At 35.4% G+C, this 17,067-nt stretch overlaps 2 protein-coding genes across 2 annotated transcripts; one reads left to right on the forward strand and one right to left on the reverse strand.

The window, feature by feature from the left end:
• The first annotated feature begins 295 nt into the window (after positions 1-295).
• On the forward strand, positions 296-6,758 carry LOC144836278 (adhesion G-protein coupled receptor G6-like). Its single transcript, XM_078691534.1, has 12 exons — positions 296-382; positions 999-1,119; positions 1,540-1,767; positions 2,014-2,054; positions 2,200-2,343; positions 2,493-2,829; positions 2,979-3,142; positions 3,421-3,588; positions 3,878-3,993; positions 4,212-4,477; positions 4,677-4,743; positions 5,268-6,758. The coding sequence occupies exons 1-12, from the start codon at positions 365-367 to the stop codon at positions 5,767-5,769; spliced, it is 2,172 nt and encodes a 723-aa protein (XP_078547660.1). The 5' UTR covers positions 296-364; the 3' UTR covers positions 5,770-6,758.
• Positions 6,759-10,017: 3,259 nt separating this feature from the next.
• On the reverse strand, positions 10,018-16,812 carry LOC144834788 (6-phosphogluconate dehydrogenase, decarboxylating-like). The gene is made up of 14 exons (XM_078689729.1): positions 16,673-16,812; positions 14,245-14,278; positions 13,961-14,002; positions 13,506-13,685; positions 13,331-13,396; positions 13,039-13,157; positions 12,479-12,545; positions 12,127-12,261; positions 11,854-11,979; positions 11,456-11,519; positions 11,224-11,354; positions 10,987-11,120; positions 10,630-10,852; positions 10,018-10,456 (listed from the first exon to the last, which is right to left on the reverse strand). The coding sequence occupies exons 1-14, from the start codon at positions 16,678-16,680 to the stop codon at positions 10,337-10,339; spliced, it is 1,449 nt and encodes a 482-aa protein (XP_078545855.1). The 5' UTR covers positions 16,681-16,812; the 3' UTR covers positions 10,018-10,336.
• Positions 16,813-17,067: the final 255 nt, after the last annotated feature.

The following is a 17,067-nucleotide window of genomic DNA, read 5'->3' on the forward strand; positions in this document are numbered from 1 at the left end:
TATTTTTTTTTTTTAAATTACAGTTTTTTTAGGTAAATACATTTTTTTCGATCAAATTTTTGGTCAAAATGGATAACTATATATGTGACATTAAAATGGCATATTCAACAAAAAAATGTGCAGGGGGACAATACATCTTTAATAGAAATCAGATTTTACAGACACTAAAAACAATCTGTTTCCAATTTAGGTCATTTTGGAAATCCTATGACATAACGGTTTTAAAACGACTTAGGTCTATTATAGTAAGATTATAAGTTGTGGTTTATTTTTTCCGCAGGGAAATGTTTATGTATTATCATGCACCCTAGTTACTGACGGAAGCGAATCGTTCACTAGTTTTCGATATTTTCGTATTGGAAGTATGCCGAGTGGAGTACAGGTATGTAAGCCTGCTTAGTTTTCAACGAACCACCTATTCCGTAAAATGTGAATTTGAACAATAATCTACGCTGTTACTTGGGTACATTGAAATATGAAAAAAAAACTCTCACACAGTTGTACACGATTACGAAACAATCATCTCGGCCAAAGACAAGTCAGCCCCACCTTTAAGACAGCCTCAAGTCAAGTTGGTCACAAGTCATTAGAGGCCGAGTTTACCTATTAGTTTTTGACCGAGATGACGTGAGGTCGAGTTGACTTGAGGCCGAGTTGGATCGAATTCAAACCAATCATCATGTTGTGAAACAGTTGACTACACTGTAGCACAATGTTTCTCGCCAAAGACAAGTCAGCCCCACCTTTAAGACAGCCTCAAGTCAAGTTGGTCACAAGTCATTAGAGGCCGAGTTTACCTATTAGTTTTTGACCGAGATGACGTGAGGTCGAGTTGACTTGAGGCCGAGTTGGATCGAATTCAAACCAATCATCATGTTGTGAAACAGTTGACTACACTGTAGCACAATGTTTACTAACTGACTGCTACCTGATTCACTGATCAAGGAATCGATTGACTTATTGATCGATACAATGAATTTGACAAATTTGTATTTCAGAAAGGATTTCGTTATACAGCTAATGGAAGAACTATCGAAATTGAATTTCCTACCACAAATGCGCTAACCAGTGAAAGCAACGTGGGTGATTCGGGAGTCTGGCTTTTTCGACCAATGATAGGTTTGTAGGCATAATTATTAGATATTTCAATAAAACCTTACAAAAACAATAAACAGTCGATTATAGAATATTGAAGAAGATTAGGATAAAATAAGCATATTGTGTTGTTTTTATCAGAAATATCAAACTTTGTCGAAATTGTTTTCAAGCTCAGAGTTTGCTCAAACTGTGTTGCTAGTGTAGATTTGATCAGTTTATCAACTTTGAAAAGCATTTTTTGACAAACAAACAGTTTTGCTCGAGTTTGGTTTCTGCAGTTTGCTGAAGTTTGTCAACTGGTACACTAGCAAAACAGTGGGAAACTGTTTTTGACGAACTCGCAGTTTGTTCGATTTTTTGCAAACAAAAAGGTGCCAGTGTAGGCTAGTCTAAACAGTAAATGTAATATTTTATAATTTATCTGAAATAATATTTTCACAGAACCACTCATGAAATGTCCAGAAAATTACACATCCTATGTGAATCCCCCAGTGTGGGATAGCCCGACCGCAACACAACCAGACCTCTCTACACCAGAACCCGTAGTCACGTGTTCAGATCAACCTGGAAAAACTACATATAATCGCGATACAACTGCCAAGATCACGTGCTCAGCAACGGACAAATATGGATTGTCTGCATCCTGCGAATTCAATGTCTACATTGCAGGTAATATGCGTAGGCCTACCATTCCCTCATTTTCATAGACCTCAAGGAACCTTCGTCATTCTGGCGTTGTGTCCTTTCTCCCATGGTCCAAAACCGTCCTCGAGTCAAATCTAATCTTACTTCAGCCTGGCTCCTCCATGTTCTTCTTCTTCTTCTTATAACAAAACTGATCTTTGATATAGTGATACATGAAATTATATTAAATACATTAGTAGGTATAATATATTTATTTTGTATCTCTTATAGTGAGCAAATCCCACGGAGAGATTGCCAATCTTACAGCAAAGGTAATTTACATTTGATTCGGCCTCTAGCATCTGTTTAATCATAACTTTTGGAGCTTTGAAAATACTCTCAGAATTCAGCTCGAATACATTTTTCTTAACTACTAATAATACGTATAAACTAAATATTTATTTTGAATTTCTGTAGAACGTGACCAATGAAAATGTTAACCAGGTAGCGACTGGCCTGGAGACCATCACTGCTGAATCGGACGACTTGACTTCAGAAGATATTGTGGAAGTGTCGAATTTATTGGAAGATATTGTCCATGTTGAATCTCCTGAGGTAGAGGTACGTCACTTGATTGCTCTGCTTGACTACGAAGCAATAGAACGCATCAGAATGCTACGCATGCTTACTAACCCTCGCTGAATTTAACCTATAATGTGGAGTCGCATAATATGTTAGGCTTCTACTAATATTAATCTAATTTCTTTAAGGTAACGGAAGCGGTCGTTGGAACTGTTGACAACCTTATTCAGGCTAATGACAGCAACTCTGAAATTTCACCAGAGACGTCAGCGTCTATTCTGGGTTCTCTTGAAGTCCAGTTGAATACGTCGGCTTCTGCTGGATATAATTTCACACAGAATGAAGGAACTCTTGGCGTTCAGACGATAAGCTTAAAGACAGTGACACTGGAACAAGGCATTACGTTTGGTGTTAGTGGAGAAAAAGGAGGAAAAACTATTGGAAGCTACTTTGATAGAAAATCAGAAGATTCTGAACGTCTTGAAACGTCAATCAGTCTGCCAAAAAGTTTGATTAACGCTGGAGGTATGAATCATTGAATCTTTGAAAGTCCACAACTCTGGATATTAAGTTTAATACTTCTTCTTTTTCCATGAAAGACACCACAGATTAAGTAGCCAAACATAACTAGGCATATCTTTTATATGTTTAATGTTATACTCTTGGTTTTACAGAACTTGCAGTAAACATTAGCTTCGCTGCTTATTATAACAATGTCTTGTTCCCGGCTAAAATATCCAGTAAGGAAAACTTATCAGATGTCGTCATTTCCGCCACAGTTTACGACGGTATTCTTCCAAATAATTTTGAAGAACCTGTCGCTATACAGTTTAATGGGGTAAGTTGGTTTATTTATGATGTACGAAAAACACCTAAACATTTTCAAAGAAGTTTTGTAGATGGAAACGTTAAAATGTTAATTTAAGTAAGTTAATTCTTTGCGAATGCGTAATTATGCACATAACTGTCCTTACGTTGTGACGTTACCGGCTTAGTACTTAATTCCCACGAGAGAGCCATTTCCCCTTATATAATAGAAGTTTTCAATACTTTCTAACAGCAACAGTAAAAAAATGGGTCAACTCCATTTTTTTTTATCTATTGATTTTATTTCAGTATTCCAACTCTCTGAACTTTACGTGCGTTTATTGGGATGAGACTCTAAACGAATTTGGCGATTGGTCGTCGCTAGGTTGCGAAGGAGAAGCTGACCTGAATGGTATAACGTGTAAGTGCACGCACTTAACCAGCTTTGCTGTCTTGGTGTCGCGTCCAAATGGAGAGGTGAGTAAAAACGCATCCCTCCTCAACTGCAGCATTAATATCTAGCCTAGAGTGGACGTATAGATGTAGACTTGTGTTCTAATTCAATTAATAAGTGAAAGTGCTTTGATATTTGCCTACAAACAAATGCTGTTACTGTAAGAACATCGAAGAGTCTGTGTAATTAAATAAGAGGTCGAAGAGTACCGAAACAACTCCGTTAGATTAGCTGCTTGAATGTTTGTTTCGTTAGGCGTACTATCATGATCAACTAATTTCCTTTAACGTGATTGATTGATTTGACTTTCAGATTTTAGATTCACCGCCAACTGGATTTGATAAATTCTTAACAATTGTGACATACTTAGGATGCACTGTTTCAATAATATGTCTTACTATAACCATAGCTGTTACACTGTCACTGAAGTAAGTTAAACATTTTTTCTATTGAAATTTAAAGACTGGATCACCAGATGAAACGAATTGTGACAACTGAACTGAAATTTTTCAGACACCGAAACACAATTAGACCTACCATAACAACTCGACAGTTGCATATTTAAACTTAGGCGCGCCTAGAGTGCGTCGAAAGACGCACAATGTGAAATCAATAAATCAACACGAAATTTTTTTTTCTTCGACAGGAGCACCAAGAAAAGCGACCCGCAGAAGATCCTTCTAAGTTTATCTTTCTCTCTCCTGTTCTTGTACGTTGTATTCGTCTGTGGTGTTGATACGCTCCAGCCGTTGAGTGCTGGTTGTATCACCGTTGCTGCTCTACTCCATTATTTCGTTTTGACATCGATAGCATGGACGGCTGTTGAGGCGGCTAATATGTATTTTCTGTTTATCAACGTGTTTAGTTCTCCTGGAGTGTATTTCTTTAAAATTGCTTCTTCGTTTGCTTGGGGTTTGTACATTTAGCTTCTAATTATCATAAAAACTAAACATATTTAGACCTTAAAGCTTTCAATAATTAGCAACGGTCTATGCTGCTTTTTTTGCGAGAGTTTGATCATCAAGCTGTCTTCATAAGAATAATATTCTGCTTGTATCCGAACTATTATGACTTATTATTATATCTAATTAACATTTTTTATTTTTTTTAGGGTTGCCGCTAATACCCGTCATTGTATTAGTATCAGTTGATCCGGATTTGTATGCAAATCCATATTTGTACGTATGCCCATTTTATAAAATATTAATTACATATTCTATACTGTTAAAACTATCAAAATAAAGCCGGCATAGTCTATAACTCGAGCAAACTCCGAATTTGGTAAACTATTTTCAAAATTTTGACAAACCAACTGGGACAAACTGGAGAAAACAATTTTCTGAGTATTTCTAGCCATGTGATCGATGGATAGCCTCCGACCCAGAAACTAGTAGACATGAAGTAATGATTGCTAGTGTAGACTAGACTATTAAAGCCTTGTCTATCTCTAGTAAACTTTACCAAATTTGTGCAAACTTTGTCAATTTTCCATATTTTGCTAGCGTATACTTCTGCAACTTGTTTTCTGCAGTTTGCCGAAGTTTGTCAACTGGTCTACAACTTATAGCAACAAACTTTGGAAAACTTTTCTTGACAAACTCGGAGTTTGCCAGTTTAGACCACCAGGCTTTAGGCCTAAAAATAGGTAGTAGCTAGGTAGATCCGTAAAGATGTGAGTTACAAATTGTTATTTTCATTTCAGTTGCTATATCTACGAAGTGAATGTGATAACGTACGGTGTCATTGTACCAACCAGTATTGTAGTGTTCTGCAATACTGTCATGTTTGTGCTAATCATATACCGACTCTACGTCACATTACCAACCATATCTAAAAGTAAAACGCAAGAAAAGAAGGACGGAGTGAAAACAAGACTAACCAACGCCATTGCTATATCGACTCTGCTAGGCTTGACATGGATCTTCGGATTCCTTTCCTTCGGGGGTTCTCGGTACGTCATGTCTGTCCTCTTCTGCATACTCAATCCTCTACAGGGCCTAGCGATATTTATTTTATTCGTTCTGCGCAGGAAAGAGAGCAGCAGGAAGCTGAAGAGCTGGTGGCATACTTGTTGCGCATGCGTACCTAGTTGTTGTAGGCGTCCAAGTTTGCCTGGCAGGGCAAAGACCTACAATGTTTCTGAAAAACCAACTTATACACAACAAATGTCTGAGGACACTACGTATGTTTCAGCAGTAAATTAAAATCCACTTACAAAAATAGTCCGTAGTAAATCTGCACACGCTTCCTTGTAAACCCAGTCTAGGTTATAGATTGTATTAAATGATACATTTAAAAAAAGATAAATATTGTGGCACACATTGCGTTTCCTACGTATAACACTTGATCTCAAAAACAAAAATCGAAACATCGACTGGTAGAAAATACAGACAGGGCAAATTTATTGTAAACCGTAATAAACGCATTTTAATATTTATCTTTTAAAAATAAGTTGCTATCAAACTCAGTTTGAAGAAGCATAACTAAAATCTACACCTAATATTAAACTATTCTAGTTATATCAACTACAGTGTATATTTATGGACATGGAAACACAGCTTAATCTAGAAAAATAAACTCCAAATTATTTTAATGAAAATGGTTTAAGAAGATCTCCCACACCTCGAAAAGCAGAAAAGATCCAGTGGTAAGGTTTAGTTGTCGCTATGGCATTGTCCCACGTTATCAATTATTTCAAGCAAAGGTGGAGGCAAGGAAATCAGAATTGAACGCGACTCAGTGCTGTATCTCTACATACGATTATTTTCCCAGTATCAGTAAGGTGTCAGTATCATGTAACAGGCGATACATGTGAAACACATGTGATGCTGTATTAAGAATCTACATTCTGTCCCAGGTTTAGACTAAGTTAAACGAATATCACATGGTAGGATTTTTTCTTTTAAAATCATTTTCCGTAAATAATAACAACAATGTGCTCAGGGATCACAGCACAAACTTTAAGATCACATTTACAGTAGTCGACAGCGACTTTAAGCTTGGTTCCCACTAGAACGTAACGCAAGGACGTAAACGCAACGCAAGCGTTTTAACCAATGACAAGCGAAGTTATAGACAGTTAGCAATCACAAGCGAATAAGCCATCGCTTGTGATTGGTCAATTCACTTGCGTTGCGTTACGTCCTTGCGTTGCGTCGCTAGTGGGAACCACGCTTTATGGATTGTAGTTACCGGTAGGCTATTAAGGGTATCATAAATTACTTTTATAATAGATGTTTCTTTAATTTGTTAATCTAACTAACAATGTTATTGTTTTTGTTTGTTGTGCTGTAGTATTAATACTAATAGTAAAGCATTTTAAATGTAATTCTACTTTTATTTCTATTCTATTATTTGAATTAGAATTAGAATGAATGTTGTTAAAACAACAATAATTAATAGTTGGCTACAAACGAATACAAGAATTATTATTCAATTTGTCTACATAAGTCATTATTATGATTACGAAAATAAGATGTTTCTTGTGGATAGAGGCACGACGTTCTGTTTTTTACCAGCGGTGATTACCGCCGGTAAAATTTGTATATAATGGCACATTAAATAAATAAAATCAGTGAAAATTGGCTAATTTCAAGATTTATTACATATATAGACTAATAATATATTACATACAATCTTTCATTTGAACTTGAGAATGCATGACCCCATGGAGTTGAAGCGACATCTTCCTCCTTTTTAGCGTAATTTTGCTTTCAATTATTTACAACAAATAACACGTGCTATTAAACGTATTATTGGTCCATCATTGGCTTTCGTAACCATACCCTACAAAACACATACACTTGTTTGCTATACTGAGATAAAATTTACAATTTATCTGTTCTTAGACAGATTAGTAGAAAATATACCGTACAAATATAGGATAAAAAAGCTAAATGAAAAGTTAGAAATGTAGCAGAGTTTCAGTAAAATCGACGTCCACAGTTAAAATCATAACATTAGTTTTTAAGAAATGCAAACAAAATCGAACTCGAGAGATTTATGCTGGATAAGATACTGTCACATCTTTGTAAACCACTTTGGAAACTGATGATGACCACACGGACCAATGTTGACCACTGGGATGCGTCAATGGCGTATCTCAGTGTGTTGCCATAACTCGAAATCTCATCTATGTGTGCGCAATCTCGATATGCGGCAGTTAGTGTTGCCATAACTCATCTCATCTCTTTTAATTAATGTCTGATCCCGATATGAGGCATTTTGTGCTGCTATATTCATCTCATCTCTTTTAATGTCTGATCCCGATATGAGGCATTTTGTGCTGCTATATTCATCTCATCTCTTTTAATGTCTGATCCTGATATGAGGCATTTTGTGCTGCTATATTCATCTCATCTCTTTAAATGTCTGATCTCGATATGAGGCATTTTGAGGTCTACTTTAAAATTTCAACACAATTAAAACAACACATGAAACACTGTAAACAACAAAGGCAGCAAGTGAGACAAGATCCACATAGAAGAACACGGTCCCCTTCAGTCCTTACGCTGTCAGCCTCATTCTCATAATCATAGTCAGTTGCTCCTGAATAATGTGGTTGAATATCAACAGGCTTATTGCCGAAATCTGTAGCTCCGTAAAGTTTATCTGGATGTTTGTTACCAAGCAGTGGTACCTGGCCTGACTCACTGGCAACACTGACGCCGTGGTTCGACTCCATAATGTTACGTTACCGTATCAAAGCATATCCTGGAACGATTTGGTAGCCAAACGAAATATGTACAAAATGAACGTGAACACCACCAAAGTAACACACTAAGCCTATACAGTAGTACTGTTTTCATATACGCCAAAATGGTATACTACCGACATACAGTATCATATCGGCTACTCTTTACGGTATCGAGTGACGGATAACGTTTATCTAACAGCAATTGAATAAATTCTAAAGTTCAATGAATATTGATAGTGATGTTCTAGATTAATACTGTGTGTATTAGATATGATTTGTAATAATTATTATGTTGATTCAACCTAAAAAAATGGTGGTTGCCGGAAGGTGGGTGGGGCTGGGGGTTGTTGTTGAGGAGGGTGGGGGATTGGTGTTTACTGATTACGGTCTATGCTATAATAACATTCACTTTTTAGTAAGTAACGTACGCTAAAATGTTGGTTATATGAATCGTATAGACTATAGTGTTGAATCTACCAGCATTAAACTGGCGTGAATAATCATTTATACATAATACAGGAGGTCTATATCTTTCACAACAGAAACACTAATCTCGATAAGCGTTTTGATCAACTAAATTCTATTAACAAAAAAACAAAACAAAAAAACAGTTAATTTATGTTTTCAGTAGTAGAAATAAAACGACGGCCATTTTTTAAAATAACTTGTTTTTCGTCGATTTACAAATTGTTTTGTTTTGTGTACAAGTATATTGACATTGTTATGTATGTAAATGATTATTTTTATTCCAACAATAAATATTAATTTCTCATCATGTGACCGGACCCTTTATCTTGTGCGTTGTATTAGTGTTGTTGCATCATTTTCATTTTTGAAACGTTACATGATATGTCATTACGTCATATTTGAAAACGAAAAAAACATAAAAGAATAAAAGTGGAGGAACACTACAAAATATCGAGGAGAAAAAAAACTACTCTCGTACTTCTTTTTTCAAAAATAAAGTACGAACAATCTGCCCGCTCTTATTTGTTCACAATGTGTGTATTACTTGCTGAATGATACCAAGGCAATCTAACAACAGGATGCTGAGCTCTGGAGATTAAATGGTTTATCTGTGGCTGCGACACGATCAGTTCCACGCCGCTTAATAGACACCGTGCGTCGCGGAAAATACATACACAGTACAGTACTGTTTGGTAGTAGTCGCAGCCAGACATAAGATCAAAAGACTTGTTACGAGTTCCCATCTTGGCAAGGCGAGCTCAGTGTCATCGCCTTGATGATACACACCGCGTTATTGATCGCTCTCACAGTACTCTAACCAAACTCGCATTACGGACACAAAACACTTTTTTGTTTGTTTTTTTTAATTTCAGAGTCGTTAATCCTTTCATATCATTTACCCAAAACAGAGAATACCCTACAAACGTTTAACCAACATATAATGCTGCTATTTCATTCTTTAAAAAATGCGATATAAAATTATTTACTTTTACTAAATATATTCTTTGATATATAATATCTAGTTATAATATTTCAAAAAATTAATGGAATGGTAAACAATGTATTTATCGACTGGTGATAACCAGAAAACCAAAACCATAAAAGCAATAATACTTTTAAAATGTGATTCTATTATCTGCCCAGTGCCTCATCATCACAGGTCTTGGAACAGGAAGACACTATGATACACATAGCCTATGTGTTCAATATTTATTTGTAATACATGGAATTATTAAAGATGGATAAAGGTTTTGGAATACATTAAGTCACATGGTCTTTTTAAATTAAATATTTCTATTTCATTTACCTATAAAAAAAAAACACCCCAACATTACACCATTCAAATTCTTCATTAGCTAAATTACAATTTCTATTATTACTAAAAATGCTGTATATATATAAAAGTTCTAATTACAAAAAACCCCTATTTAATTAATTCTTCATTTCATTTCATTATTATAGAAAGACCAATAGCATGTTCAACTTTCACCTCACTTTAAAAAATGTATGTTTTTTTATGTGAAAACGGTGGGTTTACAACTTCATATAGACATTGGTGGTGAACTTTAACCTCTTTAGGTCACTTGGTAATGATGACCTTTGACCATTTATGCATTGTAGGTGCTTGAGGAGACATTTCCACCATGACCGGTCCAGTTGGTGTGTACAAACTTGCCAGGGCTGGCTAAAAGCTCATAGGTGTGTGCACCAAAATAATCTCGCTGAGCCTGCGAAAAAAAAGTAGTTTGACAAAAAAAGTGTGATGTGCCCAATGGTAGTGATATACTCAAATATGGTAGTGATATGACATCATCATGTTCATATATGGGCACATCACTTTTTTTATCACATAAAATTTGATGACCAGTGTAGACCAAAAGTAGATTGAGCAAGTGCTTACCTGTATAAGATTGGCAGGAAGCCTAGCTGACCTGTAGCCATCAAAGAATGCCAGAGCAGTGCTGAATGCTGGTGTTGGGATGCCAAGGAGCACGGCCTGAGACACTACTTTACGCCAAGCCTTCTGGCATTTCAGAATCTCTGTCTTGAAGAAATCGTCAAGCAGAAGGTTTCGCAAAGAGGCATTCTTCTCAAATGCTTCTTTGATGTTTCCAAGAAAACGACTTTGAAAAAACAAAAATATTTATAACACCTAAAATACTTCTTGAAACTAAATAACATGATAATCAAACATCTATATTGGGGCAAAAAAAATGATCACAAAGGCAGAAAAAATAACAATTTTAAAGTAACATACCTTCTGATGATGCAGCCTCCACGCCACATGAGGGCAATGCCACCATAGTTAAGAGTCCAGTTGAACTCTTTTGCAGCCTCTCGCATCAGCATAAAGCCTTGGGCATATGATACAATCTTTGAGGCATACAAAGCCTAGAAATTAAAGAAAGTGATTAAAAGTTTCTGAGTGTTTTGGGAGAGTTGTTTTGCAGAATGTATTAATTTCTAGGGGGAAAAAACAATGCATCATATGTACCTGTCTAATGTCCTCAATAAACGCCTTTTTGTCGCCATCATATTTAGTAACTTCTGGGCCCGACAGTTGCGTGCTTGCCGTTACTCTTTCATCCTTGAGGGAAGACAAACAACGAGCAAATACAGCTTCACCTGCAAAGGAATAACAACAAAAAAATGCTGTAACACATATTCTGCAGAACAGTCCTTTCTGAAGAAAGTAAAACAGAAGACTCTGTACTTTTTCTACGTACCGATAAGGGTTACAGGCATACCATACTCCAATGCAGAAATAGCAGTCCATTTACCAGTTCCTTTCTGAATAACAAAATTTTAAAAAATCAAATAGATTGTAAAGTACAGATTGAAAGAAGGGGAAGGAGGAGGTGGATTTGTAAAGCTCTGTCTACACTATCAAACTAGTGTGATGTGCCCAAATATGGTAGTGATATGACATCATCATGTCCATATATGGGCACATCACATTTTTTTGTTTAATGGTGTAAACAGAGCTTTAGATAAATAAAAGGCAGATAAAACTATAACAAATCATGTTTGCTATGACATTACATGTTATAATATGTAACATGGTAAAACAGTTTTCTTGTTTGCATTAATTATCAAGCGTAGAGGGGCTCAGTAAATGATTTACCTGTCCAGCTGCGTCCTTGATTTTTTCCACCAAGTATTCGCCATCTACATCTTTGTAGGCCAGAATGTCTTTTGTTATTTCAATAAGGAATGAATCTAATTCTCCTTTGTTCCATTCTGTGAACACCTGCAAGTAGATGATATTCAAAAATGCATGTGTCTATTTGATTTGCATACAACTACATTAATATGATGCATTATGGGAGGTGAAGTGAAGGAGGCTACAACTAAATTGTCCAACCATATGGGATAAAAATGTGATTGTGTATCTGACCTCGCTCATTTCTCCAGGACTCATACCGAGGGCGTCCTTCATCAAACTGTAAGCTTCGCAAATAAGCTGCATGTCTCCATACTCAATTCCGTTATGGACCATCTTTACAAAATGTCCGGCACCATCTTCCCCAACCTAAACAAATTCAAACAATTTAAAAATCTATGTCATTGCACTAATTGTATTTAGACTTAAAAATAGATAAAATTAGTTAATTACAAAACCCTTTAATAATATATTTGAATATATTTAATTTATCTCATTCTTGGATTGTATAAAAGATAAAAAATATGTGTACAGTATGAGTGTATGTTATGGTCGTTTATTTGACCTGACCCGTAGTCTTGCTTACCCAATCACAGCACGGTTCACTGCCGACCTTTGCTGCAATACCTTGAAAGATGTCTTTGATATGAGGCCTGTGGAATAAATAAAAAACAACATCAGTAAAGTATTCCATTTTAACTACTACTGTATTTTAACTACTACTGTACTTTCCCTACAGACTACGCCCTACAACTTGCCCTACACAACCACTACTACTTGCCCTACAGACTACTACTTTCCCTACACAACCACTACTACTTGCCCTACACAACCACTACTACTTGCCCTACACCCTACTACTTGCCCTACACAACCAATACTACTTGCCCTACAGACTACTACTTGCCCTACACAACCAATACTACTTGCCCTACACAACCAATACTACTTGCCCTACACAACCAATACTACTTGCCCTACACAACCAATACTACTTGCCCTACACAACCAATACTACTTGCCCTACACAACCAATACTACTTGCCCTACACAGCCAATACTACTTGCCCTACAGACTACTACTGACCCTACACATCCACTACTTTCCCTACCAACTACTAATTCAAATAAAAATAATAAGATTACCAAGCTTCTGGCTCTCCACCAGGCATCAGGGAAGGTCCGTAGCGGGCACCATCCTCACCGCCACTCACTCCACTACCAACAAACAACAGGCCTTTTTCTTTTAGGCTTTTATGACGTCGCTTTAAACGAGAAAACAAGTATCTTGTACTACAGGTTATACTAATAAGGTTATACATGGTAAAGTACTATTACATTATAAACTGTAGGAGAGTCCTACTGTTACTTTAAGTAAGGGACCTCGATTTTTCTTTGAAAACACATACTATCCCCAAAAATCAACATTTCTACTCACCCTTGAGTCTGTGTATTCAGAATTACCACCATCAATGATGATGTCACCCTTCTCAAGTAATGGTACCTAGAAAATAAGATCATATTTGATGTATATTACATCTATATTTTATCAACGTTTGTTAGTTCTTAACTTTGACTTAAGCTGTAAGGTCAAGAAAATTGAAGCAGCTCACCAGTTGGTCAATAAAGGCATCCACTGCTGACCCGGCCTTGACCAGCATCATTACACGTCGTGGCTTCTTCAATTTCTTCACCATCTCATCCAGTGAGCGTGCACCAATGATTTTAGTGCCTTTTGCTTCGTTTGCAAGGAACTTATCAACCTTCTCAACCGTACGGTTGTATGCACATACCTAGAAATAAAGTCATTCTATTAGTCTTTTTCTTTTATACATTTTAAATTATTAGGGCAGAAAAGATTTTTATAAATACAGAGTAGAACTATTCTTTGGGACACCTCTATTCAGGGGACACCTCTATTCAGGGGACACCTCTATTCAGGGGACACTCCTAATTAGAGTTTGTGAAACAAACCAGGGGCAATCAAATATGTTTTAGCACTACAGTCAACCCCTATTCAGGAGACATCTCTATTAAAGGTAAAAAGGCAAATGAGACTGATTCTTACCACAAAGCCATGGTCGTTCATGTTTAGAATAAGATTCTGACCCTGCAAATACAAAAGAAAACTACAGTAATAATGTGATGGGCCCAAATAAGGTAATGATATGTCCAAATTTGGTAGTGATATGTCCAAATATGGTAGTGATATGCCCAAATATGGTAGTGATGTGACATCATCATGTCCATATATGGGCACATCACATTTTTTTGTCACATAAAGTTTGATAGTGTTGACAGAGCTTAAAAATACTATGAAATATGAAAATAATATAATAACAAAATTCTTACCATGACGGCCAAACCAATTAGAGCAATATCAGCTCTGAAAGAAAAATAAATGATATGATTAACACTGTAGAGAGTATAAAATGAAGGCTTTTAAAATAAATGATATGATTAACACTGTAGAGAGTATAAAATGAAGGGTTTTAAAATAAATGATATGATTAACACTGTAGAGAGTATAAAATGAAGGGTTTTAAAATAAATATTTTTTAAATGTAATAAAAAAAATAAAGTTAGGTCATATAGGTAGGTAAAAAAAAGTCAGCAAACATTTCTTTTTATCAAATATTTGATCAACATTCCAGAAGAATTTAAATTCACAATAAACTGATTATTTAAGATAAAAGTTTGCAGTATTATTAGGTTATTACTATTACAATGTAGGAAAAACCACAAGAATCTATACAATACACAATCAATAGACTTTCTACAGTAATTTATAATAATAAGAGTTTATTTTTTGGTAACTGTATAAATAGTTTTTTTTAAGCCAATTGTGATTAGGTAAAAAGATCAATCACACATCATCTTAATTTACGTTACTGCAGGAATGGTAAAGCTCTGTCTACACTATCAAACTTTATGTGACAACAAAATATGATGTGCCTATTATATGGAAATCATGACATCATATCACTACCATATTTAACCATATCACTACCATATTTGGGCACATCACACTTTTTATTAGTCAAACTAATTTGATAGTGTAGACAGAGCTTTAGAGTGGCTGAAACAAGATTTTACCATTTTCTTTTTCTCTATGATGAAACTAAATTCACTGAGTCCAACACCATACAGCTGAATCCATTAACGTTGTTAATCAATTGTCAATTGCCAATCCAAAAGCCATTTAAAAATCTATGCTGGATTCATGACATTAGCAATAATAATAGTAGCATACAGTACTACTGTGTATACTGTAGGTAATAATTATGTTAAGCATTGGTGCGTAGGATATCCCAACTCAATTAAATATGTTATGCTATTTTATTAGACAGTGGTTTGGAAAAACAAAATGTATAAACTGTTTTCTCCAGACAGAGTTGTGTGTGTAGGCTTACTAAGTAATAGTGCATACCTTATTTTGTTGCACAATTGTTATTATGTACCGTATATGATCAGAGCAATGAATAGGGTTCATTGTATGTAAAAGTTTGTGTATTCATTATTTTATAAATAATACATTTTTCGATTTTTCTTTCAACAAGCAAAATTATATAGTAGATAAACAAATATTTAAAAAAAAATATATATAAATCGGTATAGGGTTTGTTCTGGCACTTGTAGAAGGAAGTGAATTAAAATAAAAACCATTTCCTTGTAGTGGTATGACTAGTAAAAATGAATGGGTGAAAGTATTGCGAGACCTTAAATTTAATATATTGTAGTTTCATAAAAAGTTTTAATTCTAAATTTCTTCACAGCAGTGACTATTTTACGTTTGGAATAACAAATTTATAGGGATTCCAGACATTGAAAATGAAACATAATTATTACCGTACTGTATATGACCCGGGTATACCTGTACAGTATACCCCATCCACTCATTTTTTGCAAAGTTTTGTACCCAGGCTAACAACCAACCATCCCACCTCCCCTCTCACAGGCTATTGACTATACAGTATTTATTCAATAAAAAACAATTTAAATCTGCTAGGTGTTATCAGTAGTAACTGTAGCTCAATATCCTGGTGTATACAAGTGCAGAGTCATTCACAACAAATCTGATGCCAGATTATGGATACAATGGCCGATTCTTATATCATTGTATTGTACCTGTATTGTTGCACTATAATTGCTTCCTGGCTGAAAAGCTTTTTGAATATAAAAGGTAAAGGGAAAGACGCAAACAGAATAGGCCTAGTTCGTTGTTTCTTGTTTGGATTTCTTATAAATAATATAAAAAATGGAAAAATTAGTTTTGTAATTATGAGGTACGTTACAATCTGTTTTTCTGAAAGATTTAAAGATGGGGAATGTGATAGACATAGAGAAACTTGAAAGGCATTTGGGTACCACAAAAATTTAAATTCACATTAAATAATTACACTATTTTGTACTTGATTATTGTTAACATATTCAAATATATATTATTGATATTGATTGAATCTTGATATTCTTCTGAATACTTCAACAGTACACATGGCCCTAGCCTAGATCAAATTCTCCTTGTGTGACATGAATACGCGGCAACCCTTCCTAACTAAAGTGTACTAGGCTGGCATGTAGTAGGCCTATCTTTAATAGTTCCAGCCCACTCCCGTAAACCTGTTCCCCCTCCTCCCGCCGGCCCTGAAAATCCCCTGCCTGCCTCCTGGGCTGGCTGTTAACAAATGGAATACCGGTTAGCCTAGATAGGCTTAGCTTATATACTCTAAACTAACTATTTCTTACACAAACTAAATGATATAAAAAGCTAGAAACTTACTCTGCCATTATGATAGTTGAGTTTCGTTGGAATTCTAAGGTAATACGAAATTGGTATTTGTGGTAATGGTGCAGAAACCCCTTTCAATCAGTTTCCTCATGCAGCAGCAACCCAATGATACAGCACAAAAAGTACACGGTATTTAAAAGGCGTACCTGAAAAAGTTAAAGGTCACCATTTACTTCCGCATGTTGCTCATTTGCATACATTTTAATAACAAAAATAGGTATTGCACGTTGAAGAAGTGGAATTTTGTATTCCATGCCAAAATACATTAAATCGTTAATATCGTGTGTAATGTTAACACTGTTGTGTCATATTATATTGTTTGCACAATATTTTATTCAAAATATATGGCTCTGTCTCGACGGGAACGGTCAAACTCCCTCTATATT

This window comes from Antedon bifida, chromosome 2, assembly GCF_963402885.1.
Source record: "Antedon bifida chromosome 2, ecAntBifi1.1, whole genome shotgun sequence".
In the NCBI taxonomy this organism is placed as follows: Eukaryota; Metazoa; Echinodermata; class Crinoidea; order Comatulida; family Antedonidae; genus Antedon; species Antedon bifida.